This window comes from Heloderma suspectum, chromosome 2 (assembly GCF_057233095.1).
Source record: "Heloderma suspectum isolate Gila_16-S chromosome 2, 16-S_ref, whole genome shotgun sequence".
Classification (NCBI taxonomy): domain Eukaryota; kingdom Metazoa; phylum Chordata; class Lepidosauria; order Squamata; family Helodermatidae; genus Heloderma; species Heloderma suspectum.
The window spans coordinates 215,297,302-215,325,192 of NC_139459.1; the positions used below are offsets into that span (position 1 = coordinate 215,297,302).

Genomic DNA, 27,891 nt, shown 5'->3' on the forward strand with positions numbered 1-27,891 from the left:
GCCCCGAGGGAGGAGACCTGACCCGGGCAATGGAGGCGGGTGGCTCGCGCTCCGCTCCCTGCACCGGGCGAGCGGGGGAGGCGCTCTCTCCTGTGGGACGCGCGGCCCCCTTTCGCGCTGATTCGGGTTCGCTTCCTCTTCCGCACCGACCGTAACCCGCTGTTTCAGGTCTGCACCCGCTTGAACGAAAGGGGATGCAACCCTTGCTCCGATCACGGCCCACGAGCTGGAGGGGAAACCCAGGCAGAAATAGACTTCTCGCCGGGTTTCTTGGTTTTCCCACTACGAATAGTTCTGCTTTCCATCTAACATTCCACTTAGATCCGTATAATCTCTGCTGCATCTTCCAGCACTGGCTTTCAGACGAATCAGAGTCGCAGGGCACTTTCAGAGGTCTGGAGATCCCCTTCACATGAATCTATTGAACTATTATCTGATGCTGGCGGATCAGACCAACCAATAGCCAGTAGAATTGGGCTAAAACATCATCCTTCATTGCCAAATCATCGTTTAAAACAATGCCTGTTTACGCTTTAAAAAGCGTGCTTAAGGGTGCAATCCTATACATGTTTAGACTGAGAAAGCATGGCAGGCTGGAGAACACTAGACAGAAAAAGTTCCACAACTCATATGCATAGGATTGTGCCCTAAATCGACTACTTTTACCATGAAGGAAATGCAGCCGTGAGGACCCTGACCCAGAGTCCACACCACTCTCCCACAGGGTGCAATCCTATGCATGTTTAGGACATTTTTCTGTCTAAACATGCATAGGATTGCACCCTTAATCTCTTTCCCCACTCCTGCTGTTATTTGCCTTGAATCTGCTATGGGAAAGTGGGGTTCTGTATGAGTATGACTCGATCAGTTTCATGCAGCCACTTTTCTTTCAAAATAAAAGTGCCCTTCTGAAGCATGCTTTTGAAAAAGCATATTTAATGGAAGGTATAGCTTGGTGTTAAGCGATGACAGCATGCTTAATGAGACACATTTTCCTGCATCTCTTGTAGCAAACTCAGGCAAACAGGAATACACTGCATTCTTCAGACTTTACATATCCTTTGCATACCTGCTGCAACGGCTTTTTGCACTACAGAGATTGTTTAGACTGGTCCAAATGCGTTCAAGCTTTTTTACTTGAATGAGTTTAGGCTAGTTCAAACCGGTTTAACTGATGCAGTGCTTTAGACACCATTTATGATAGTCTTGCAGAACTGAAACCACTGCTCGCATTGATATGGCTCAATGATTTAGTTGTGGTACCTTTTCTTTGCACATGCTGTGTGGGCACAGTTTCCAATCTATGCTGGCAGCCAGTTGCAACTTGTATCCCAAGTTTTTCTGTGTCTTGTCTGAAATTAAACCCCAGCAGCCATGCATCATCACCAGCCCTTTGCTGTTTGTGCTAGCTCCCCTACTGCTTTCCAAAGCTCTTCAAACAGTTAGCCCTTAGATCTATGTTTTTCTCCACTCTTTCATTCTGTTCTTTCCCCATATCCCAGATCTCACTTTTTCTAGCCTGTACTAGCTTCTCCTACTTCCTTTCTCCCTTTTTCCTGGTAGAGCATCCCCTTTTCTGATCTGTCAGGCTACTACTGATTCCTAACACTCCCCCCAAATCTATTGCTTCTTTCAATCTCTCCCGGAACTACCACAGCCTCACCTTTTCAGCATCTTCTGCCACCTGCTAACAACCCCTTTCCTGTCACCTTAAAGCACATTGCACAAAACAACCATTTGACTAGAGAGAACACTTGAGAATCTTGAAGGGGAGAGTCTCCTAGTCATGGAGATTATATGATATGGGGAAGCCCGAATCTTATTTGGGGATGTGGGGCATATACACTTCAGTTCCCTTAGTCACACTGATTGAATAGGGAACTAGGGATAAGAAACTGGAAACCAGCTTCAGCCTTGCATTGCTTTTAGCATGTCTTCTTCCATCTAAGAAATGAGGTACTGGCTTCTTGCAACACAGGGATCTGGAATGAATTGATGCAGTGCTTCAGAGATAGGTGCACAGATCAGAAAGAGTGGGCAGGTCACAGGAAGGCGTTATGATTACCTAGTATCTTTTTTGTACTATAAAGGAAATTGAAGCTGAAACAGATTCATATGATAACACAGTAGCGTAGGTCATTTGCTCTGCAAAAGATGATGCAGATTTATTTTTTTAGATAAAGGCAGTGAGAATTTAAAATCTGAAACATGGATTCTCCTCATGAGCTACAGATACCTGATCTAAGGTAATAAAACTCTCTTCGTTTCACTTCATGTGGTTACTTCCATTCTCTGTGGAATGTATAGTGTAAATTTGGAGTAGTCCTGTTCCCTATGCTCAGATATATACACATGCATTCACCATCACCCACACACACATTCGCACATCTGTATGAGCACACAGACCCACATAAGCTGTCCCACAATATAGTCAACCATATGTACATTATGTGTAAGTACTACCCACAACACAAACCCACTAAGACTTGGTAGACAAAGTACGTACATTTGTTTTATTTTGCATGACCAAGAGATTCATGACCCAGGAAGTGAGCAAACCACTTCCATGAAGACTGGTGACATGCTCAACTAATACAAAAAATCCCCTTTTCTCATTTTCATATCATAAGCATGCATATCTTTATCACTACTCACCTTATTCTTATCCAAAAGCATCACTTTCAGTACACAGGAGGCTTGCAAAAACTTGCTCTAACATGAGACCAGCAAAATAGGTACAGCAGCTCACAGGGGAAATTCTGTATTAGCCACAAATCTATAGCCCCACAGCCTGTATGGGACAGTGAGAAAATAGGTATTGTACAGGAAAGGGGTACGATAGAGTGGATCTAGGAACCAGTTTGTGCTCCGGGCAATGAGGCTTTCCTTTGTGTAATGACCAGATCAGGGCCAGGGTTTCTCTGGCTTTAGTTCAGGCATGTTTTGATCATTCTCTGGGCTCGACTCGGCTCTCCTTAGCAGCAAAAGTTCTTTTTCTCTGCTGTTGCCAGCTCCCCAAAGCCCAGGCACCAGAATTCCCCTTCCTTTGGAGGATCTTTTTCCCCAGACTCATGGCAATTCCACCAGCACTCGAGCCAGTTTCTTCACCAAACACCATTTTTCCTGGACACACTAGATGGAGGGGCAAGGAAGAAACAGGTTACATTACATGCACCACAGAATACACCATTACCTAGTCATAGGTTACCAGAGATGCCATGATGGATATCATCTGGCATCTTGCAAAGCTGCAGGACCACTCACCAGCACCCGCTGCCTCTTGAGTCTTTCAATGACTTGTCTATTTGCCTGCACCTGGGAAATGTATACTGTAAGGATGAGGCTAGGGGAGAAAAACAGAGACCATCACACTAATGTCAATAGTTCCTGGAGTCTTGATTCCCACTTACCTACCTCATCAAACAGTGAAAGAAGGGCACCAATTTTAAGAGGGTGAGCGCAAAGCTATTGTAACATTCCCTGTTAAATTGTGAAAAAGCAGTTCTATTACCTTCCGGATCCTCCTTTTCCTGCTGGTAATATCAAGGCATCAAAGTGATGGTCGGATGTGTTAGTGATGTCAGATGTTGATGCTATAATGTCTTTTTAGAAATACGCATTTATTATAACCTGACCATTATATGTGCTCCCACTGATCTCTCATACAAGGGACTGGTCATGCCCACACCAGCTTAGCTTTAGCATTGCTGCAGTCTTAGTTCCATTCAGTGGATCCCAAATGTCAGGTATATTTATATGAGTTGCTGTCAGGACAGACATTTTGTAAAATATTGCTATGTTGCTTTTTTAAATGTGGCTCTTTATTGCCACAATTATTTTTAGGGGTCTTTCATTAATTATAAAAAGGCAAGACTTTCTCATTAGTGGCATAGATTCTGTTGGATTTATACACTGATCGCAGTCCACAGTTATGTGTACTTAACTTCATTGAAATTAATGGGCTTCCTGTTCCTCTTTGGGGGAAGAGGCAAATTAGAAGTAGTAGTACTTGGGGAAGAAGGGGTTTCTTGCCCCAATGGCCATAGTGGATGATCTGAATTAGGTCATAGGGAGCGATAGGGTGTGTTCTGGCTGCCAAGATCAGTCACTGTAGTACAGTGCCATTTTCCCATCAGCAGGCCAAGAAACAAGGAGGTTGCTTTGCCTTATAACTTAAGCAGATGTCATATTTGGTTATCTCAGGAGCTCAGTGTGTATCATTAGTGAGTTGACGAGAGACAGAAATGCTCCAGAAGCACCATCACATAGGATGGGACAACTGTCCTCCTGTTATTTTAAAATGGCATCCTTGCAGAGAAGACGCAGATGTGATCAGCACTCCCTCCCTTGGTACTCCATTCATGCCCACCAAAAGGACTCACCTGAGCAGCATCAGAAGTGAGAAACAAAAGATATTGGATGTGCCATAGTTCAAGATGAGCTGTGCTGAGGTAGGTAAATGGGACACAGCCTCGGTCACTGCCTGCCACGGAGCTGAATAGTTAGTAAAGAGCCCGCAAGCTTGGGATGGAGAGGCCCTGGAAGTAAATAAATAATGACTGTCAAAGAGAGGTTTTGCCAAATCGTGCCTAAGTTCCTCACCCCACAGTTCCATCTCAACTTACCTGCTGATAGCATAGCTTAGAGGGGTGTAGGCCAGGAAGAGGCCTAGTAGCAGCATGATCTGGAAAAGGAATTTAGAATGGGAAGCTCGAAACAGCTGAGTTGAAGGCTGGCAGTTCCGGAACAGGGTGTACTGTGGGTGAGAAAAGGAGAGCTAGAGAGGGTGCCCACTGCACCTTCACTCAGAGGCCTGGAGCATGGGTGTCCATGCTCCTGCGGGGCTTTGCAGGATGATGAGAGCCTGAGACAGGATGAGGGAAGAGGAAGGAAGGAAGGAAGAGAGACCAAGTAAGGGAGAAAAAGTCCTCAGTAGGAAGTAGCAGTTCCTTCCCCATATCCCCGGGATTCAGCCAGCAGTTTCGGTCCCCCTGAGACACGTTTCTTCTTGGCTCAAAAGACAAATAATACCACAACCCCACTACGAGTGTTGAGATACTACCCCACAATCCCCAGGACAGGTTTGTGTGCAGCGATAGCCTGCTAATCCAACCCGCTGAAGCCTCAGAGATGCTGGAGCTAGGTGGGGTCACTGCTTCAGATGCATACATGCTAGCAACAACTGTGGAAAGAGCGGGGGGGGGGTGTCAGATTCCACTGGGCTACAGGCTGAAATGTGGGTACAGCTGCCTCAAAGGGAAGTTAGGTAAAGCAAGTCTATTCTCCTACTTCTAGTCTTCCTGTGGAGATTGATACTACCAAGGAGGATGGCCTCTCTGATTTGAGCAATGAAATACATATTTACAAGACTTTATATACCACCCAATAACAAAAAGTTCTCTGGGAGGTTTACAAGTACAAGTTAAAACCGTAAAGTGTGTGCGTGTGTGTATATGCATAAAAACTAAAACAAATCATAAGCACCAGAATAAAATCATGACAGAAATTGTAAGAGGGTGCTTCCAGATAAGGCTTTTACTATGCAGTTTGTTTTGTATAGTTCCCTATTGTTTTTATCATACACCACCACTCTTAAAGGTGGCCTAAAACCAATGATAAATAAATAAATAAATGTTCTGCCTCATTCACAGAATTTTACAGGCGGTCCAAACATTGTCCTCTTCCATCTGTAGCCCTCCCATGTTTTACCACCGCTTCTTCCATCTTTTTTCTTACCAGAAAAATATCCATTAAGGAATAAAAAGGCAGATTAGCTACCAATGCCTTTTGAGGCTTAGCGCTAGGCACCCCTAGACACCTCTGCAGCCCCTTAGCCAGGATCATGCCACCTTACCTGCTATGGTGCAACCCGAGTAGGTTGAGGGGCTCTAATCCAGGCACATTCAGCCTTTTACCTTTTTAATATAGAATGTAAGGAAGATGGAGATGCAACTGAGCACAGGCAGGAGAGGGCAGAAGAAGATCCCAGTCCATATGACCGTCTGAGCTGCTACAATATCCAGCACATTGTGGGGCACCAGGAACTCTTCTTTGCCAAGCCATTGAGCCAGTGTACCGGAGGAATGCTTAGCTAGCAACCTGGGGTGTGGGGGGAGGGAGGAAGCATACAGAGACAAGCATGGCATCTCTTTCCAACAGCTGTGTCATGCCACTGCCAAGGCCAGCATTCCCCAACTTGGTGCCCTCCAGATGTGTTGGACTACAATTCCTAGCATCTCCAGCTAGCAGGTTAGGCTGGGGATGCTGGGAGCTGTAGTCCAGCACATTTGGGGAAAGCTGGCCTGGGCCTATATCTTTGTAAGTGACCCATAGTATGGTATTGGGTTTTGTCCCTTTCTCATGGAGAGCACGTGTTCTCATCCTTCTTTACCAAGTATTCTGCAGTCAAGAACAATGAGACAATGGTGGCAGGAGCTGTGGAAAAGGCAAATGCCATGTTAGGGCTCATTAGGTAAGAGATCAAAAGTAAAACTGCGTTTATGCAAATCTATGGTGCAACCGCACTTGGAATACTGTGTACCGTTCTGGTTGCCGCACCTCAAAAAGGATATTGTGGAGTGGAAAAGGTGCAGAAAAGGTTAACCAAAATGGTCTAACTCCCCTATGTGGAAAATGTACAATCTCTGGGGCTTTTAGTTTAGAAAAAAAGTGTGTGAAGGAGAATGTGATAGAGGGGTATAAAATTGTGCATGGTGTGGAGAAAGTGGATAGTCAGATATTTTTCTCCCTCTCTCATAATACTAGAACCCAGGGTCATCCATTTAAGCGGAATCATGGGAGATTCAGGACAGACAAAAGAAAGTACTTCTTCACGCAATGCGTATTTAAATTATGGAATTTGCTACACAAGATGTGATGGCTACCAACAGACAGCTTTAAAAGAGGATTAGACAATTTCATATAGGATAAGGCTATCGATAGCTACTAGTCGTGATGGCTACCTGGTACTTCCAATATCAGAGGCAGTATTCTCTGTGTACCAGTTGCTGGAGAACACAGTCAGGAAGATCCTATTTCACTCATGTCTTACTTGTGGATTTCCTATTAAGCCATGTGGTTGGACACTGTAGGAACAAAATGCTGGACTAGATAGGTCTTTGGTGTAATCCAGCACAGCTCTTCTTACATTCTTATGTTTTCTTATGCTCTCCTGCAACTGTACCGCCTGGCATCACACCGGAAGGCAGGATGGTGAGATAGAGGGCATCTCTACACCAGCCTAAAATCCTGCATTTGAAATGGGGCTTTCTGCTTCCATTTTAAATGCAGGATCAGAACGACTCCCTTTTTTTCACATGCTTCCTTTCCCCCCACCCCCTTCCCCCTCCTTCTCCCCATATCTGAGTCTTCCATTATCTTTAATTGATCTCGCTCCTCTTCTTGCTACTTTTACTCTTTTCACAGAGGAAACTCAAGCGGAACACAAGGGGGTAATTTGATAGCTCATTATCTGCGATCTATTTAAAAACAGAACAAAGGGCATTTAGTGCAGGAGACGCCTTGACTGATCACAGCATCATGTAAAGAGCCCGCAAACTTCTGTGAAGGAGCAATCTCAATTGCAAGATAAAAGCTCAGTATGAAGGAGCCCAAAGATGTCCTGCTTAATGCCTCCTAAGGAATTAATGGCCTATCCATAGATGAAAGGGAAGACTACCTGCCTTAACCTGGGGTAGGCCAGCAATCACGGAAACCAAGGTAGACTGCTATTGGTTATGTTCTCTTGCCTTACCTCCGGGGCAGGCTGATAAAGAAAGCAGCTGCCAATGTGGTCAAGAAACTGAAGATAGTCATCTTGTACATCTCCTGTCCGATGTGGGTTTCCCAACACTGCATGTGCAAGCAGGACAAAAAAAGTGGCTAATGACTGAGTATGAGGAAGCAGAAAGGAATTCTTATACTAGACATGCTGTTATACATTGAGCATGTTATTATAGGTATAATATAGCACATAGAGTTAGTGTAAAAAGTCTAAATTGCTTGTAATTCAAAAAGGATGGAGAACATGTCAACATTTGCATGTTAGAAGTTTGTAATCCATTAAGAATCTGAAATCAGACAGAAGTTAATTGCTAAATAACAACCAGGCTTTCCTGGTTGATATTTAGCAAAACTGTTGGTTTTTTGATAATTTGATTTGCATATACAATGTTGTACAATTATATAATAATATCATACCAATTAATATTAAAAAAGAAGAAAAAGAAAATATTGTACATTCTGTAACATATATCTCTTAGCACCCTTACATTTCCTACATCTTAAATTTCACCCATTCATAAATATTTAATTTATGGTTAATTTTTGTGAACCGCCCAGAGAGCTTCAGCTATTGGGCGGTATAAAAATGAAATAAATAAAATAATAATAAATATGAATTTACTGTGTCTTGGACTCTTATCATTCCAATATGAAATAAATAAACCTGACTTCTCTATGAACCTATTGGCTTTCTGTCTTACCTCCCTAACTCTGATCAGAGTAGTTGTTTTCACCATATAAGCTATATCTCATATTCTGTGACCCCATTCTTAAATAGATAAGAGGGTTAGATTTCTTCCAGTTATAAGAGACAGCCATGTGGGCTGCTGTAGGTAAATGCGCCATTAGCTCAATGGGTTTTATCCAATGTTAGTTTAACTTACATCCCATTCGTTTTAATGGGACTACTCTAAGTAGGACTAGCATTGGATACAACCCAGTATCTTCTGCATATACTATTTCTTTAACTGTTAAACCAAATAAAACCTTGACTGGATCAAATAGTATATCAAAATCTGTTCTATTTTTCATTCCTTCCACAACTGAAATCCAGTAACTTTCCATTATTGGCCAGCACCAAAAAATATGATAATTTGGTGAAAGCAGACATTTTGTCACGTTTCCCTTGGGCCCCCTCTTTCCTGATGCACTCATACACACAAATAGAGAGGCTTCAGTTACAGATGCAAATCCTCGAAGACTCTCAGGCTACAAAGGAATGCCTCCAGGGGATTCAAATGGGAACATTGATGTTGCCTACAGTTTGAAGTGAGGCTTGCTGGCTAGACTAACTTAGGGAGGGATGTCCCGCCCTTCCAGTGATGCTTCTAACTGGGTCGACCATGTGAGCTACGCCCCTGGCGTTTCCCTCTTAGCTCTGTACTGTAGTCTAGCATCTCTTAGGTCACAGCCCCCACTCTCCTCCTCCTCCTCGTCCTGGCTTCTCACAGAGGGGAGCAAGGGGCGGCTTCAGGCTCGGCCATCTGGTAGTTAGTAACCTGAGAAGCACGCCTACCCATATCTGAACTGGCTTGGGAAAATGCATTCCCCAGTGCTGGCTGTTCCTCTTCTGAACCTGAGCTGCTAACTATCTCCCTGCGCTCAGAATCAATCCTGACACATTTACATCTCCAACATTTGTCACTAACTTCTGGATAAATTCAGCTCTGAAATTGTGGCCAAATAAGAAGTGTGTGTGTTTTCAGGGGCAGGGGGCACTTTACTTTAGAATATTGTCACTGGGCCACATTTACTCTAAATAGGAAAGGTTCTGTCTGAATACCCCATGCATCTCCAGTCACCTGATAGAGTTTGTTGTAACCACATGGCTGGCACTGGGGAGTGCTATTGCTCCCCAAGCACAGGATACTGCGGCCCAAGAAGAACAGGAACATTCCCAGGCTGGACAATTTCAGCATTATACACCTGCCAGAGAACACATGAGAAAAGAGATTCTAGGCCTGCTACACTTGGACTCCATGGTTCTGCCCAATGACTCCCATTATGAGATCTCTAGCTAACCACAAGTGAATCCTGATAAGCGTTTCCCCACACATCTACACCTAGAGCATCTCTACACCAGCCTAAAATCCCGCATTTAACACAAAGCTTTCTGCTTCTGTTTTAAATGCAGGATCACAATGAGCTACCTTTACACGTCTTTCCTTTCCCCCGTCCTTTCCCGCCTTATCTGAGTCTTCCATATATTTCATTATAGAGCCACTAGATGGCGCTGTGTTCTAGAGCTTCTTATTGTGGCTTTTCCTTTTTCATGAGGGTACTCAAGCACTGTAATTTGATAGCTCATTATCTGGGATCTTTTAGAAAATGAGATAAAGGTCATTTAGTGCGGGAGATGCTTTGGAGGTTAACAATGTCATCTAAAGGACCCGCAAACTTCTGTGAGTAACCAATCTCAATAGCAGGATAAATGCTCCATGTGAAGAAGTCCCTGATGTAGGGTAATATTCTCCTTACCAGTTCGCAAAATGATACAGACAACCAGCTTGCCAAGTGGCACACCGTGGTCAGTTATCAGTCAGTAAACAAGTATCTGCATCCACCCCATGTCTAGCAGGGTACAGATCATATGGTGAGAGCACAAGTGTATGCATTCTTGCATGCACATAGGCTGTGTGCAGAGATTAGGATCAAGGTGTAGAAGTTGAATGGTGGGCCCAATGAACTCAGTCCGTCTTCCTCCGCCATCTACATATGACTGTACACAGATATGTCATCTGTACAGGGCTAGGCTATTGTTTTGTCCTGATGCACTTAGGACTTCAGTAAACTTCTAGCTCTTTTAATGTTCCACGATATATTTTTAGATCAGCTTTTGCTCTGTACATCTGTCTATGTATCTATCTATGGCAGTTCTTTGGTTCATCATCCATATGCTTTATTACCTCATGACAGGGGCATCGTTAAGGAAGGATCACTTGGGCTCGGGCCCCAGATCTTTTGAGCTGTGCCCTGGATCTTTTAAACTGTACTAATTGCTTTTTCTTTTTCTTTTACATTTTCCCATTGACTTGCATTGGAAAACAGAAACGGCCATAGCTTTTATAGTTTGCATGATAAATAAGTGAACTTTGGAGAACTGGTAGCCCCCATGGAGCTGATTCAATCGTTCCAATTTCAGGCAGTTAGGTCCAGTGGCTTTTGTGCTAGTCACAAGTAAAATTTGCTATTTTCAAGAAAATCTGTCAAAGCAAAGAGCTATAATTTTTTTGTGCTTCCACATAAGTGCATAGAGTTTGGGGACCTGTCAGCCCCTATAGAGCTGACTGAATCAGCCAAATTTCAGGCAGTTAGGTCTGATGGTTTTTGTGCTAGCCACAGGTAAAATTTGTTTTTTTCAAGAAAATCTGTCAAAGTAAAGAGCTATAATTTTTTTGTGCTTCCACATAAATTCATGGAATTTGGGGACCTGACTGACAACCTGCTAAATTTCAGAAAGGTGCAGTGGCTTTTGTGCTGGCCATGCATAAAGTTTCCTTTTCTCAAAGACTAAAACAAAAAGTAAAAGATGTCAAACCACACGGGATTAGAGATTCTAGGGAGATCATTATCCCTAATCTCTGGTGTAGGTTTTTTTGAGGTGCAAAAAAACTCTCTCTCCCTACTTTTCTGCTCTTACATGCCCATTGTTGGGAGCTTCCTTGCAATGAAAGTTTGAAGAGTGAGAAGGAAGGGAAGAAAGAGCTCCAGGTGAAATACTGGTATTTCACACAGCATCTGATTTTACTGCCCCGAACTGGAAACTTTGGCTTCTGCAGAAGTTTAGTAGCTTCAGTACAGCAAAGGATCCAGTCAGCCGCCACAAACGTCTTTCTCCCCCTCCACTTTAATTTCTCCTAAAAAGCTGTAGGACTCAAATTATTCCAAAAGGAGGGTTAGGACTATGTGGCGTCATGATCGAAGAACTGTTGAGGCTTTTAAATAGGTTCTACAGTTTTAAAAAAGCTAGAAAAAGCCGTCAGCCACCTCACCTCATAAAGTTCATTTAAGTACATGCAATCCTTGCAAACCCTCCACAGCTTCCTAAATTCCTCTGAAGCACTACCTCTCTGAAAGAAGCCACTTGGCTTAGGGAATTCTCTCCACTCCCCCCGCCCCCAGTGCATTTCCGATCACCATTCTTCTTTTCTTCTTCCCTATCCTGTTCTTTCTTTCTCTTCTTTATTCCACCCAGAGCATATCTTGGGGAATTCTTAAAGAGAATTCTCTTCAGCGGGCAAGAGAAGTTCTGAACTGTATTTGACTTTATACAAACAGACAAGAAGGTTGGTTTTTCTCCTTCTCACTGAAGCCTTCGAGAAAAGTGGGTTCACATGGCTGCAGAGAAACAAATCTGGGGCTGTTTTGTTTGTCAGTTGCCATTATCCAGCAATAGGAAGGGCTGTGGCTCAGTGATGGAGCACATGCTTGGCAGGCAGAAGGTCCTGGGTTCAATCCCCAGCATCTCCAGGTAGGGCTAGGAAGGAATCTGTCCTGAAACCCTGGAGAGCTGCTGCTGCCGGTCAGTGTCAACAATACTGGGCTACGTGGACCCACGGTCTGACTCAGTATAAGGCAGCTTCCTCTGTTCCTATGTACAGAAATCTTTAATAAAAAATTAATAGGAGTTTTTGGTTTGTTTTTAAAGTGGAAGGGAGATAAATATTGCTAATGTATGCAATCCTATGTATGCCTACTCAGAAGCCCCATTATGTTTAATGAGGCTTACCCTCAGGAAAGTGTGCATAGGATTCCAGCACAGCTCCCTCCTTTTGCAGGGAGGTTTGCACCTTGATGTTCTGCATATTTACTCAGAATTAAGTCCTGAGTTGTGAGCGTGGTACTGCAAGCTTAATACAGTGCCTACTCAATTCCGTCTAATGAGTTGCCTACCCTTTCAGCTCAGTCCTATGCATGTTTTGTCATTTGTTGGTTTGGGGTTGGGGTTTTTTTGCATGGATTCTGGCTTCAGTGGTGAGGAAAAGGCACTAGTACATGCTCAGAGTTTCTCCATAACATAGCCCTCGTTTTGAAAACAGACTGATTGGCTGAATCCTGGTGAAGTCCTGGCACAAATGAAGTTATGGGGAGGAAGATACAATGAGAGCTTGTGCATAACAAGGAGCAGGTAGAGGAGAGTTGCACAACATAAAACATCTGTTTTTATGAAGAGTCGCTGGGGGATGGCAGGATGAGGAGGGGTGGTTGCATGGAGAGGAATAGAATTGGTAGGGGGAGAATGTAAGTGCTCAGTGGTGAAAGAAAAGCATTCTGCATATGCTCAGAGGCACTCTTATGTTTAAAAACATAAGAAGAGCCATGCTGCATCAGACCAAGGTCCATCTAGTCCAGCATTCTGTTTACACAGTGGCCAACCAGATGCCCACAGGAAACCCACAAGCAGGACATGAGTGGAATAGCGCCTTCCCAACCATGTTCCCCTGCTGCTAGCATTGGTGAAATGTAAATAAATTCTAGTCATTCTAAATTTGCATGCATGTATATCCTGCAAAAACTTTGCAGGTTTCTTGCCTGGGGGACACCTCTAATGACCTGTGCATTTTCATACATATTTACCCAAAAACTATTGGGGAAGAGGTGAAGGGAAGGGAAAGCAAATCACTCCCTCCTCCAAATGGAGAACTTCCCTTCCACATGAACTGTTGCACCTATCCTTCTGAAAATTTGCTGATTATTTACTTAGGGACAACCTAGGCTGTCTGTAATTTTCAGAACAATGGTCTAGAAGGAAAATAGGAAGATAAGTATGGCCTTTTATACATGTGTGTAATCTATACACACATGCAAGCACACCACATGCACCCCCCATATATATATATTTAGAGGTGTGCTTAGACTCAGATATGGAGATATATTTATAGATATAGATATATCTGTGCAAATTTGTGTTATGGGCTTGTGCCCCAGATCTTTTAAGAACCTAGCAACGCCCCTGCCTCATGATGATGATTAATATTATTAGTTCATGAGGGCAGAGGAATGGGGAATTGTGATGGGGAAAGGCTGCATATTCTGAAAGGAAATTGTATTACTCATGTTCACAAAAACATACACTGTGCAATTGTACCTTTTATGAAAATATATTTTTTAAATTAAAAAAGAGTATGGGTTTTACTGTAATAATAGCATCTGGAGAGGGCTAAGTGATCCAGTCCATACTCAGAGTGTTCCAGACTGCATGCCTGAAGCTTTGTGTGACTGCAGGGTATCAAACCCTTGCTGATTGTTCTGGGCCCATATTCTTTCACTGCCATAGGGTCAATAAAGGCCTTGATGACCAATCGGGCCAGCTTATGCATCCCAATTTAGAAACGGCTTAAACAAATTCTGCTACTCGAGAGTCATTTACTTCCTTTTATCTACCCTGTTGCTTTCCCCACAGTAAAATAATTATCCCCGCTGAGATTGAAGCACCTACCTGACTAGGGTGAGGTTGACTTCAGCATTGGGAGAATAGCCCTCCAACTGGGCCAGGGCATGGAAAACAAGTGGTAGGAAGATGTTCACCATGGAGATGGCCACAGGTGGGAGGTACTGACTCAGTACACGAAGACTGGCAGCATCCTGCTGAGAGTACAAAGATGGATCTGGTACAGAGAGGTACATTTGTGAACACAGAATATGCCTTTCATACTTACACTTCCCACATCTCCAGTGGTAATCCTATTTCAGGGCAAACATAGCCAGTCACTGCAAGTTGTCCCTAATTATGAAGGGATCAGATTATATTGTTACCCTATATTTTTAATGTATTGAACTTGACATCTCTTTTTTCTTTTTTGTATTCAAGTTTAATTTTAAAAAGCATTAAAACATTTTTTAAAATGTGAAGGTATAATTTGCTGTGAAAATTAATTCATCCTGCTGTATTTGCTTCCAGCTTGAGGTTCAGGGCTAAACTACACAATATGTTAAATAAGTAGCATGCAGCTTACCTTCCTTTTTTTTTTACTTGTAAGTAAGCACACAAGCCCCTGATGTGGACTGGGAACACCACATGTGGGGGGGGGAGGTTTAAACAGTCCCCTCCCAGCCGCCTGTTTTCTTAGATTTACCACCACCATCGTGGGGGATAAAAGTGGGGGGGGACGTCTCCACTGGCATTCTTTAGCCCCACATAAAGAGGGGGAGAATTTAGGGAAACAAGTGGCTGGAAGGGTAAGGTTTAAACTTCCTCTACCCATGTGCAGTGGTCGCAGTCCAGATCGGGGTCCTGCCTGCTTATTTGTAAGTAAAAAAAGAAAGAGAGGGTAAGTTGCACATTATGTAGTAGTTTAGCTCTCACTGTAACTAAGTATAATGTGACGCACATTAGGACAAGAAGCAAACAACCCCAACTTCACATAGGCGTCGAGGGGACTGACTGAATAATCAAGAAAGAAATCTCGTAGCGGATAGTTCAATTAAAATGCAAAACTCAATCTGCAGCATCAGTGAAAAAGGAAAATTTCATGCTAGGGATTATTACAAAGGGGACTGAAAATAAGAAAAGTATGCATGGTATGGAGAAGATGAATAAAATGGTCCCCCTTCCTCCTAGTAACATGAACATGGGGAAACCAAGACTTATTTATAGAAGTGTGGTATCTACTTATTGTATATACAAATGCACATTCAGCAACCCTTTCTCCTTCATCTCATCTGCACAGTTCAAAGCCTGGAGTGATGCATTGTAACACCGTTAGCCTCATAATTTGTATTTGTTTTACTTTTGTATTATCTTAAAACTCCATGAAAAAACAAACAAACAAAACACTGGAACGTGGGGTCACCCAATGAAACTGATTGACGGTAGATTCAGGACTGACAAAATATATCACTTCTTTACACAACACATCATTAGCTTATGGGATTCACTCCTGACACAGGCTAGGGATGAAGAGTTGTCCTACCTGACTGTAGCCCTGGGAAAACTCTGTGGCCAAGTGGATGAAGTAGAAAGCAGCGGCCATCAATAGCAAGATGACACCATTGATCAGCAGGCGCAGCAGGTAGAGCTGAGCCAGCTGCCTCCGTGTCCGCTGCTGGTTCTGCAAATGACGGGTCTGCTCCGCTAGGTCTATCTGCCAAGAGAAAGAGAGTCAGTTACTATCTGTGCAGCTGAGCATGCAGAGGAGTCATTTGTTTTAAAGGTCTAAACATGCAAAGGGGAGGGGATACCTGGCCGCTCTTGCAGGTATCCATGGCCCAACAAAGACATAAGGCCTTCTGGCCTTCGTTTGCTGCTCTGCAATGCCAGGTCTGTTACCCAGAAAACATCCCTCATCCATGACATGATCCTGGATGAGGGTGCAGACCTGGCATGTATTATGGAGACCTGGCTGGACGAGGCCGCTGCTCCAACTCTTGCGGCCATGTGCTCAGCTGGATTTTCGTACACACAGCAGCCAAGGGCTGGGGATCGGGGAGGGGGAGTGGCTGTTATCTACCGGGAGTCCTTGGACTTCACCAGATCCCCTCTCCGGGAGACCAAGGTTGCTGAGTGAATGTACTGGAGGTTGGGCCCGAAGGGTTTCTGGGTTTCTGCTCGTGTACCACCCACCCCACTGCACGACTGACTCCCTGGCTGAGGTGCTTGAGGCAGTCTCTGATGTGCATGTGCAGTCCCCTAACTTATTGGTGTTGGGGGACTTCAATGTACATTCAGAGGCTGTCCTCATGGGGGCACCTCGGGACTTCATGGAGACCATGGCTTCCTGGGAGCTGTACCCTATTCCAACTGGGCCCATCCATGTAGCTGGTCATGTGCTAGACCTTGTGTTTGTTTCTAGAGAAGCGGGGAGTGATCTGGAAGTTGGGGGAATATCCACCACCCCCTTGTCATGGTCAGATCTCTATCTGGTGACATTGGACTTCTTGGTTCCACAACCCCTCCGCAGGGGTGGAGGACCCATTAAAATGGTCCACCCCAGGCATCTTATGGATCCAAATGGATTCCTGAACGCGCTTGGGGATTCTCTGGCGCATGCAAACAGCCACTTGGTCGAGACCCTGGTGGGTGGCTGGAATGCTGCAATCACTGGGGCATTAGATCGGGTGGCTCCAAAACGCCCTCCCTCTGAACAGGGTTCAAACTGCACCATGGTTCAATCTGTGGTTACGAGCCCTGAAACAGGAGGTGAGACGGCTAGAGCGCCGGTGGCAGAAGTCTCGCTCCAAAGACAATCAGACACAGGCTAGAGCTGTATCTTCAGCCTATCATGTGGCAGTGAAGGCAGCAAAAAAGGAATATTATGCTGCCTCTATCACATCTGCAGAGTGCTGTCCCAAGGGGCTGTTCCAAGTGGTCCAGAGCCTGGTCGGTCCAGTTGCTCCGGAACCACTGGAGCATTCTAAGGTCTCCTGTGAGGCCTCGGCAAGGCACTTTGCGGATAAAATTGATCGGATCAGGAGTGTTATTCTGTGCGCTGTGGATACAGTTAGTGAGTGAGAGGTGGCCTGTGGCAAACTGGTTTTGTGGGATCATTTCCAGCTTCTTCCTTCTGATGAAGTGGACAAGGTGCTTTCATCTGTAAAGCCGACCACCTGCTTACTTGATCCCTGCCCATCTTGGCTCATTATAAGCTGCAGAGAGAGGCTGGGTGAGGGGATCAAGGCGGTGGTGAACGCCTCCCTTGAAGAGGGAGTGATGCCATCAGCTCTCAAGGAGGCAGTGATAAGACCGCTCTTTAAAAAGCCCTCCTCGGATCCCCAAGTTTTGAACAACTTTCACCAATCTGCCATTCTGGGGCAAGGTGATTGAGCGGGTGGTGGCGATGCAGTTGAAGGCACACTTGGAAGAAGCCGATTATCTAGATCCATTTCAATCGGGCTTCAGGCCTGGGCATGGGACAGAAACGGCCTTGGTCACCTTGGTAGATGATATGAGGAGGGCTTTGGATAGGGACAAATGCTTCTTCCTTGTTCTCCTCGACCTCTCAGTGGCTTTTGATACCGTTGACCACAGTATCCTCCTGGACCGCCTGGAGGGGTTGGGCATTGCAGACACCGTATTACGGTGGTTCTAGTCCTTCCTCTCTGGCAGGTATCAGAGGGTAGCACTGGGAGAGGAGGTTTCAGACCCGTGGCTGCTCACTTGTGGGGTGCCACAAGGTTCCATCCTCTCCCCGATGCTATTTAACATCTATGTGAAGGCTCTGGGGGCTATCATCAGGAGGTTTGGGGTGCGGTGTCATCGATATGAGGATGACACGCAGCTCTACCTCTCATTCAAATCTTCACCAAGGTTGGCCGTAGAATCCCTGTCCAAATGTCTGGAGACGGTGAGTGGTTGGATGGGGAGGAATAAGCTGAAGCTGAATCCTGACAAGACCAAGGTACTTTTGATGGGAGACAAGAGGAGGTTGGGGGATGTTGACCTGGTGTTGAATGGGGTACGGCTACCCTTGAAAGACCAGGTCTGCAGCCTGGGGATCATTTTAGACTCCCAGCTGTCCATGGAGGCTCAGGTGTCAGCTGTGAGCCGGACTGCACTGTACCAACTCCAACTGATATGGCGGCTGCGCCCCTTCCTTCCTGACCATCTCCGGAAGTACTCCCATCGGTAGTACTATGCTGTGCATGGTGTGGAAAACATGGATAGAGAGAACGTTTTCTCCCTCTCCAATAATACTAGAACCCAGTGGGGTCATCCCATGGTGGGAGATTCAGGACGGATAAAAGAAAGTACTTCTTCACAGAGCAGATAAATTATTGAATTCACTACCACAAGATGCAATGATGGCCAACAACTTGGATGGCTTTAAAAGAGGATTATGTAAATTCATGGAGGAGAAGGCTATCAATGGCTACTACAAGTCATGATGGCTCTATGCCGCCTCCAGGATCAGAAGCAGCATGCCTCTGAATAGCAGTTAATGGGGAACAACAGTGGGAGAGGGCTGTAACCTTCATGACCTCCTTGTGATGGGCTTCCCAGAGGCATCTGGTTGGCCACTGGGGGAAACAGGACACTGGACTAGATAGGTCTACTGTCTCATCCAGCAGAGCTCTTCTTTTATGTTCTTATTTACTAGGAAATATTTGATGTCCAGCTACAGATTATTTCAGAAGGAGGCTAACAGTTAAGGAACAACTTCAAAAATGACGTCATACAGAAAAATGACATCTAGCTTGGCATATGAAAGAACAAGATTTTTTTGCATATATTTTTTCATTTAAAAATGAATATATTCCTTCCACCCACAGATTTAGGCAATTACTTATTAAACATTTGTTAGAAATGTAGGTGAATACATACTTGAGAGGATGACATAGGTAAAGGGATAGAACCTTTTGAGTCCAGGACCAAATTATCATTATATTCACAGCCACATTTCATGTACCTTAAAGCCATTGTAAATATTCCTCTGCTTGAGGGTCACTGCCTCGGGGCTTTGGATACAGAAATCCCATTCAGTGAAGATCCTGGCACTGACGTATGGCTGGAAGTCCCACCGTAGCATCTGCCACTGCACTAAGCTGGCCACAATCCTGGATTTTGGGGCCGTAATGGAGACAGTCACAGGCAAGCAAGAGCTTTTTCCAAGCGAATTTATTCCTTTCCCCCAAGCAATATAGAACTCAGTGGGTTGGATAAGAAGCCTGAACATGTCACAGCATGAGGTTCAGCCCAAGGGGCGCAAATCAAAAGGAGTAACATGCAGCTTCCAAACAGAAAAAAGAGTTGGTACAACATGAACGTATCATGTTCTTTGAAAATGTTTTAATTGTTTTAATTATGTGGGTTTATTCTTTTATCTTGTTGTTCACCACTCCAAAATCTTTGATATGGAGTGGTATATAAATATTGCAAATAAATAAATAAACAAACAAATAAACAATCACTTTGGGAGTGGCAGTGGTGAAGGCGGAAACATTGCAATAGTTTAGGAATATTAGCTTGGTCCACTGGATGAAAAAAACACATCCACTAGGGGAAGGACCATCAATGTTAGAGTTCCCACTTAAAAGTGACTGGGGATCAACTGGAAAGGCTTCAGAGTACATTAGCAGGAACTTCTCCTGAAAGTACTAGTAAGGTACAATAGGGAAAGAGTTTGGAATGCTGAGTCTCAAAGAGGCTTAGCAGACGCAGGGGATCGCTACACCTCAAGTTTATTGTACATTCATGGTTGCTCACTCATTGAATTGTGCGGGTCCATTACATGACGTGGTCATGTCCAGTCATTATTCCACTATTTCCTCCCACCCATCCCGTGTTTTCCTCAAATGGAAAAAATTGAGTATTTTTCCAGATATGCGCAAATGGAGCGCCATGTCCTCCCCGTGTATTTCTCCCCTAGCGTGAATGAAGCGCCGAGTGTGGTTGTTGGGGGCGTGGTCATGATGTCAAAGGTGGTGACAAAGGTCTGATGGGCATTCAGCCTTCTCGCTCCTGCACCATTTTGGCTCCTCGCCATTTTCAGCCTGCCTATTCAAAACAGAGCGGCAGAGCAGTGGTGAGGGTGGGGGGTGGTGGCAAAGCGGAGAAGTGGCAGAGCAACAGGGACTGGCCAAAACCATGGAAGAGGGAGGCGGGGCAGGGGAGATTGGTGGGGGGGCTGTCAGCATGTCAGTCCCCATCCACCAGTAATGTGCAAGGGGAGGGAAAGGGGCAGGCACCCAGGAGCAAGTATTGCTGAACCTGGAGCATGTGTAATGCCTCTTCATGGAAACATAATGCTACGAGAACAGCCATCTACAGAGAAGGAAGCACATGTAAAGGGAATCAGTTGTGATCCCACATTTAAAACGGAAGCAGAAAGCCCCGTTTTAAAAGCAGGATTTTAAGCTGGTGTAGAAATGCCCATATTATAGCAGGATTCCACTACAGGGAATTCTGTTGCAACAGGAATACATTTTAGCCTTACTGTAGAAAAGGTAGGGAGTGACGAAAGGAGCTCCTGCTCACTTATATTGGTTTAGATAAATGTTTCTAATTGTGAGAATTATTGGTCACTGGGACATGCTCCCAATGCAAAGGGTATCGTTTACTTCACTGGGAATCTGAAGATACCAGCGGTGGGTTAGGAATATGCAGTCCTGACTCCATATGAGATATGTGAAGTAGATGACCATTTAAGACACAACCAGGAAGTCATTATTTCGAAAGGACCATAAGTCATTACATATGTTAGCTCCTCCCTTTCCTGAACCCTTGCACATTTGCTGCCCCCTCCCCAATCCCATGCTTTTAAGGGTGCAATCCTATGCATGTTTAGACAGACAAAAGGCCTACAACTCCCAGCATGCCCAAGCCAGCATGTTGGGAGTTGTAGGCCTTTTGTCTGTCTAAACATGCATAGGATTGTGCCTTAAGCCTAGTAAATTGGGAAGCCTAGCCCCCACCTGGGGCACTTACCGCCGGAAGATCCAAATGAAGCAGGCAAAGAGGTATCCCAGGATGCTAAGCAGGTAGGCTAAGTGCACATTGTAGCGGTTGTTGCTATCCTGTTTCACATTGTAAGCACCGTAAAACAGATAGGAATGCTCCAAAAAGCCCTAAGGATGGGACAGAAGAGGACATGAAAAGCCAGCTAGATTTACAGTATGCTGTCAGATTGACCCAGTCTATGGCCACTTTCTCTAAGCCACCATGGTTGGCTGGAGCCAATGTGGCCCTTGAGCCAAAACGTTTCCCACCCCTGTTCCAAGGATTTTCTCAGTCAGAACCCTGAGTGGAGTGAGGACAAGGCTAAGATGGGAACCATCCCCCCAACTCCTCTTGAATCCAATAGTGTCCTCTCTGTCGGCCTTGAAGCTACATTCCTCACCTCCATTGCTCCATTTTCTACACTCCAGGTATATTCTCCTTCTCAAGTCCTAATCTCTAACCCAGGGGTGTCAAATGCCTTTCAGCCCAAGGGCCAAATTCAATTTCACAAAAGCTCTCAGAGGCCACAATTCTAGTGGCAGGTGGGGCTGAAGGCAAAAGGGATGGGGCAACAAGTACCAGTATATTTTAGCTTAAAGCTCTTATTGCCAGAAACTAAGCCCTAGAAGAGGCATTTCAACCTTTTAGAATGGGGAAAAAATGGGAAAACTGGGAAACCACCAAATAACCAGCCATCAAAGGAAAGGGAATGGGGCCAAGGGAAAGGGGCGTGGCCTTCTGGGGAACTCCAGAGGGCCAGACTGGACTCCAAGCAGGCTGAATTTGGCCCATCAGCCTGAGGTTCAACACCCCTGCCCTAACCACATGCTCAGGCACACTTGTCTCCCTATCACCCTTCTCTCCCCACCCCAGTACAGTTATCTTCAGGCCATATTTCCTGCAGACTCACTTCCCCAGTGAAGATGTCCTGGAAACGTTGCCAGGCAGATCGATAACCGAGACTGCTACTGTAGTTCATGCACTGAGCCTCTAGAAGAAAGGATAGGGTGGCTTTATGGTGCTAGATCCCCCAATACTCGGACATTGGTGTAGGATTTAATTCAGCTGAAGTGCTGGCAAAAGCACCAGTGTTTATGTTCTTGCAGATACAAGCAAGGACTCACCTGCACCCAGACTTTTAGGAAAGGCAGTTGCATCATGAGGAATGATAACCGGCAACAGTATGAAGCCTGTGGCCAGCAGCATAGCCAGGATGTTGATGAACAGCAGGAACCTTAGGAAGGTGAAATAGGACTGGATGCCAGGGCCAAAGTTCCCTGTAAGTTGTAAAGAATAGCAAAACTGGGCAACTCAGGTAGATAAACAGGCTGGCATCAGAGGAGATGTGGAAGACGAAGGTGATGGAAAGGATAAATCTTGTCCCAGATCTACAGCCTTATATTCTCTCTCACATATAGGGTTGCCACCTGGTTCGTTTTCAGGGCTGGCCTTAGGAGTGGGTGAGCTGGGTGGTCGCCCAGGGAGTCGAGCTGAGGGGGGGCACCAAATTGAGCTCAGTGGCATTTTTTTTAATGTCCTGTCTGCGGTGAGCTAGGGTGGCAAAAAACAAGTGTTTGCAACCTTTCTTTCAAGGTCGTACAAATTGTTTGGGTACTAACTATAAAAATGATCTTCCTTCAGTTAGCTTTAAAGTATGTTTCTTTTTCCATTTCCACTTTGATGTAATTTGTGCTAGGCAAAAATCAGTGGAACACAGCTTTATTTTGAGGCAATGTTAGTGAGCACTAGCACTTCAAATACTGTAAACACTATAAGCACTAAATAGTAATAAAATAAAGCTGTAAGCTGTAAGAGGTCAGGTGGATACTTTTGTATCTATAACTTTTCTTTATTATTTTTAAAGATAAAAATAATGCATTTTCCTACTTTGTTCTCAACAACGTTTGCAGTAAAACCAGCCTCTAGAGGTCTCTCTTGCCTCACACCTCCCGATTAACGGTTAGATAGGTTATTAGTCCAGTTGTCCTAGCGGCTACACAATCACCGGCCTCTGTCTTTATAATACAGGGAGAACTTATCTGTGGTGGCAAATGCAGCAGCTGATCTGATGTCCAGGCCACGTTCCATAAGCCCGGGGTTTCCCAACCTTTTTGGGTCTGTGAGCACATTTAGAATGTTGAGAGAGTGTCATGGATGCTCTCAAAAATGGCTGCCATGGTGGGTCTGGCTGGTCACAAAACACCCATTTCCCAGAAGGTGAACTGGAGAGACTAAAAGAAAAGTAACTTGGCCAAGAACCTACGTACAAGGCAGAAATGGGCTTTGAGCTCAAAAACACAAAACTGCTCTTTTGAACCCACAGATTTTTTGTTCTAACAGCCATTTCACAGAAGGCAAACGCAGAGACAACTAACTTCACAAAGAAAATGAATACAAGGAAGAGTTGTGGCCTGAGCCCCAAGTGCCATATCACATGTTGCCCCCACAAAACCTGACAAAATACCCATTTCACAAAAGGCAAAGCAGTGATGGTCAGAGAAACAGAAACGCACACAAACCACGTGACATACCCACACCAAAGGAAAAAATGCCACACATACACACCACACAACCTAAGCAAAACCACACATACACACGGCACAAGCAACAGACCCCTCCTCTCTCCCCAGCCTCCTCTAGCTCCCCATGAGACTCCCCCACCTTCTGTATTATTTCCTGTGTGGCTGGGCATGCTGGGCAGCAGCCAACCACCATGTTTATTTTTTAAGAATGCCCCTGGGGCCCACTTGGAGCCTGGAGGCATGCCTATAAAAAGAGATGGTGCTGGAGGCCAACACTGTATTTTGCATTATGCTGGCTTCCCAGTGACAGAAACTGGTTTAAAATAAAAAACATATTTTAAAAATAAAATAAACATTGGGAGGGGCCTGGTGGGTGTCAAGATGGGCACATTGGTGCCCATGGGCACCATGTTGGAGACCCCAGCTTTAGCCCAACTTTCTCTAACCATCATGGCCAATGGCCATGCTGGCTGGGGGTGATGAAAGTTGTAGTCCAACACATCTGGAGGCCACCAGGTTGGGGGTGACTGCTTTAGCCTTAGCCCCTCCTTGGACTGTTGACACTGCACCCGGTTGATATGCCTGTGACATTCCTTGAGTAGATCTACTTATAAAGCTGAAAACCAGCTCCTGCTTACCTTCAATCTCATCCAGAGAAGACTTCCAGAGCTGGAAGATTCTGGCAAAGTTCCGGATGCCTTCTTGAAGCTGCCCCTGGACCCTGTATTGTTGTTGCTTCCAGGCCACCCAGCTGGACACATCTCTCCCTGCAGATGCCTTCAACTGCCTCCTGAAAGGAGATATGATGGAGTCCTCTCATTTGGGAGATGCTGTTAGGACCACACATTCTAGCCTGTGTTCTTATTGAGGATCTCTACACATGTACTCTAAACAGGGACAGTGAGCATCTCTACACCAGCCTAAAATCCTTCATTTAAAATGGGGCTCTCTGCTCCCATTTTAAATGTAGGATCACCATGACTCCCTTTTTCACGTGCTTCCTTCCCCCCTCCTTCTCCCCATGGTATCTGAGTCTTCCATTATCTTTCATTGATCTCCCTCCTCTTCTTGCCGCTTTTCATCTTTTCATGGAGGGAACTCAAGCGGAACACAACGGGGTAATTTGATCGTTCATTATCTGTGACAGAACAAAGGGCATTTAGTGCACGAGACACCTTGGAGGATCACAGCATCATGTAAAGAGCCCACAAACTTCCACGAAGGAGCAATCTCAATCGCACGATAAAAGCTCCATGTGAAGAAAGCCACAGTGTCTTTCTCTACTGCATTATCCCAGTTGTCATATTCCCCTTCCCCCACCCTCATATTCCTTTACCTTACTGGTCTGTGTTTCTGTGATGCTGCTGTGCTGTATAACAATCTGCTCCAGGATAAGGGGTGGATTTAAGTTAACACACCTCCTGAAGATCAAATATTTTCCTTACCCTGCCCTTCTCTCAGTCCTGCCTCCTTTGGGTTACACATTTGGTAGGAGTGCAAGAAAGGGCCTTCTCGATGGCTGCTCCCAGGCTCTGGAACTCCCTGCCGAGGGAGGCTAGGTTGGCTCCCTCTCTGTTTTCCTTGTGCCAGCAGGCAAATATGTTTTTATCAAGGTAGACCTCCAGCATGTAAGCTGGTCTGTTGCTGAAAGGGGGTTCCATTGGGTTGGGTGCTGTTTATTTATTTTATTGATGTGTTTTGAATTGGGCTTTCACTTTATTCATTTTTATGATTTAATTTAATTATGTTTTAATTAAGTGTTTTAGAGAGCAATCCTATGGCTGCTAGACACTGTCTAGTGGGCCACAGGATATGCTCTTTTCCGGGAACTTGGTTCCTGGAAAACCAATTGTCCCTCTTTTCCACGCTGCCTCTGAGGCAGCGCGGAGAAGCCCTGTCCTCCGTGCTTGCAAGAGGAGCACAGAGTGACTGAAAAGGAGCTGGGCTGGGGGGCATTCCAGGTCGGGGAGAGAGGAGCTGCCCGTTCGACACATGCAGTGTTTCATATTGCAGCTTCCTCTCCCGGTTGGGCCCCCTGCCGCTAGACAGCTGAAAACGGCTGTCTAGTGAAAAACAGCAAGGCAGGAGAGTGGCGGAGGGAACAATCCCCCCCCCCATGCCTCTCCTGCCTTGCTTTGGAATTCAGAGTCAGCCACCTATCTAGTTAGGATTGCGCCCTTAATCTTGGTTTTATTATGGCTAGCTGCCTTGGGCTCAGTTTTTTTGGTGGAAATGCAGGATATAAATCAAATAAATAAATACATACATAAACTACCCCTTTCTAGGTAGCTTACAACTAGCTACAGGAGGAACAAAACAGCCTTTTCCACCATTTACTCTGTGGCAGAATTGAGGAACTTTCTGATGCTATTTGGTATTACCATGAAATGGTGTAATTTGTAAGAGAGATAACCCAGTGTTTGAAATATGAATGGACCACTGTTATAATTCCTTCTTCATTATATCTTTTGTATATGAAATAACATGTAATTATTTCTTTTATATACTGTCACTGAGCTGAGGTTTTGACACAGTATTGTGGGCTTCAGTGTCTCACTCCATTACAGTTAGTGCTAATGATGGTGCCCACATGAACTCATTCCTGACCTGAGGAACCGTTTCTTCTTCATGGAGCAGGGCAAGGCCCTAAGCATTGACTCCTGGATATCCAACCCTTCCAGGGAGAGGTCCACACTGCAGTCTGAGTGGACAGATAGGGCATCGTGTTGGGTACATCTGTGCCGTAGATCCTGGGTGTTATGCATCACTTCAGTCCCTGAAACAACAAGAAGGAACAGGCTACTGGGGCATGGACACAGACTAAACAGATATCCAGAATAAAACCCTGGATACAAGGTGCCTCCATCATCCTTTGACCTCAAAGGTTGGCTGCAGATCACAAAATCTGCCATACTGCTAATGTCACATGACTACCTTTGTGGGCAGTTCCAGACAGAGGTCTCCTAGCACTACCAATGAGAAAGCATTGTGCAGCTATTCTGTCTTTTTTTTCCTTATCAAATTTTCTGTGGTAAGAGAAAAGATGAAAGAAATGTCAGGAAAACATGGGAGGATTACTAGTGGAAGATGACATCTGGATCCCCCCCCCCCTAAAATTCTGTGAATAAGGCAGGGTAATGCTGCAATAAAAGGCTTGTCTGGTAGCACCACTGCAGCCTGAACTCTACATTATCCTCCATCATGTTTGGCTGGGAAGTGGAAAAGCAGCAAAGCAGCAAAAGCATCTCCCAGCAAATAAACTGGCTATTTCGCATTTAAAGTTGCACACTGAGGGTAAAAAACTGAACAGGCTCCTAACATATCTGAGCCAATTTAAAAGGAAATGTGGAGCAAACTTTAGTATGAGAAGGTACATTGTGTTAGGATAACATTATATTTAAGACTTACTGTCACCTCTTTCCTGGAAGGCCCAATAAACAATACACACCACCTGGAACCAACTTGCAGTCACTGGGAGCAGTTCTGCCCTCAGTCCTGTTTGCACAGATAGTCTCCGTGCCCAATGTGCCTCAGCTCAGCCCTTGATAGAGTCAGCTCTGAAAACAAAACAGTGACATTTCTGCTTTAATTTTCTTTTCCAAGTTTCCCAAAAATGCTTCCAGATGGAGAGCTCCTAGCGCTACCAATTAAAAGACATTGTGTAGCTATTGCATCTTTCCCTCTTTCATATATTTTTCGCAGAAAGAAAAAAGATGGAAGAAGTGGTGGGAAAACACAGGAGGGTTACAAATTGAAGAGGACTTTGTCTGGACCCCCTGTAAAATTCTGTGAATGAGGCAAGGTGAAGGCACCATTAAATCCTCACCTGAAAGCACCCCTATTCACAGCATTTTCACACACATGTGTGAGTCAATTTGGCACACAAGGAAGAAACAACCAGTTCACCCCAATCTGTCTGGGAAATGCTGCTGCTGCTGATGCAGGGGCAACATTCCACTCATGCTCTGAAAGAGAACCAACTCACCCCTCATCCTTTTAGCTCCTGTTATTTCACACTCCTTAGCATGTATCACTACAGTCAACCCTATGTGATGCTCTGGCGATGAGGCTCTCTCTGGGAGGAGAGAAGCAAATTGGAGTACAAGCTGTTTACCCCCTACTGTGGGTTTTCATTTGCTTGCTCACCATGTAGAGATGGTGTTGAGACAAGCCCATGTGACAGGAACATGCAGTTTCCTTTCTTTCGCCAAG

General features: G+C 45.0%; 1 protein-coding gene and 1 long non-coding RNA gene across 5 annotated transcripts; one reads left to right on the forward strand and one right to left on the reverse strand.

The window, feature by feature from the left end:
• The first annotated feature begins 8 nt into the window (after window positions 1-8).
• LOC146353960 (uncharacterized) lies at window positions 9-8,457 on the forward strand. The gene is made up of 3 exons (XR_014788245.1): window positions 9-168; window positions 2,178-2,246; window positions 7,426-8,457. It is a non-coding gene; the product is annotated as an uncharacterized LOC146353960 (long non-coding RNA).
• TMC8 (transmembrane channel like 8) lies at window positions 2,149-27,834 on the reverse strand. 4 transcript variants are annotated; one of them, XM_084837776.1, is made up of 17 exons: window positions 27,665-27,834; window positions 27,088-27,236; window positions 26,287-26,455; window positions 24,318-24,469; window positions 22,282-22,434; window positions 22,068-22,147; window positions 21,146-21,285; window positions 19,128-19,275; window positions 15,696-15,866; window positions 14,222-14,370; window positions 9,585-9,708; window positions 7,754-7,851; window positions 5,916-6,099; window positions 4,626-4,756; window positions 4,383-4,538; window positions 3,265-3,343; window positions 2,149-3,132 (listed from the first exon to the last, which is right to left on the reverse strand). In XM_084837776.1, exons 3-17 carry the CDS (start codon window positions 26,442-26,444, stop codon window positions 3,070-3,072), a joined length of 1,986 nt encoding a protein of 661 aa, XP_084693902.1. In that variant the 5' UTR covers window positions 26,445-26,455; window positions 27,088-27,236; window positions 27,665-27,834; the 3' UTR covers window positions 2,149-3,069. The 4 variants fall into 4 exon arrangements, with proteins under 4 accessions (XP_084693902.1, XP_084693904.1, XP_084693905.1 ...); XM_084837778.1 differs by having other exon boundaries at window positions 14,222-14,367; window positions 27,665-27,819; XM_084837779.1 differs by having other exon boundaries at window positions 4,626-4,684; window positions 27,665-27,819.
• Window positions 27,835-27,891: the final 57 nt, after the last annotated feature.

Bases quoted from the DNA above. Each gene is read 5' to 3' on its own strand.
- TMC8 (XM_084837776.1), bottom strand. From the start codon at position 26,444: ATGCATAACACCCAGGATCTACGGCACAGATGTACCCAACACGATGCC. The intron at 21,286-22,067 runs GTGAGTCTGCAG...TCCCATCCTTAG, and splicing joins AGGACATCTTCACTGGGGAA to GGCTTTTTGGAGCATTCCTA. The intron at 19,276-21,145 runs GTAAGTGCCCCA...CCCAAAATCCAG, and splicing joins TTCATTTGGATCTTCCGGCG to GATTGTGGCCAGCTTAGTGC.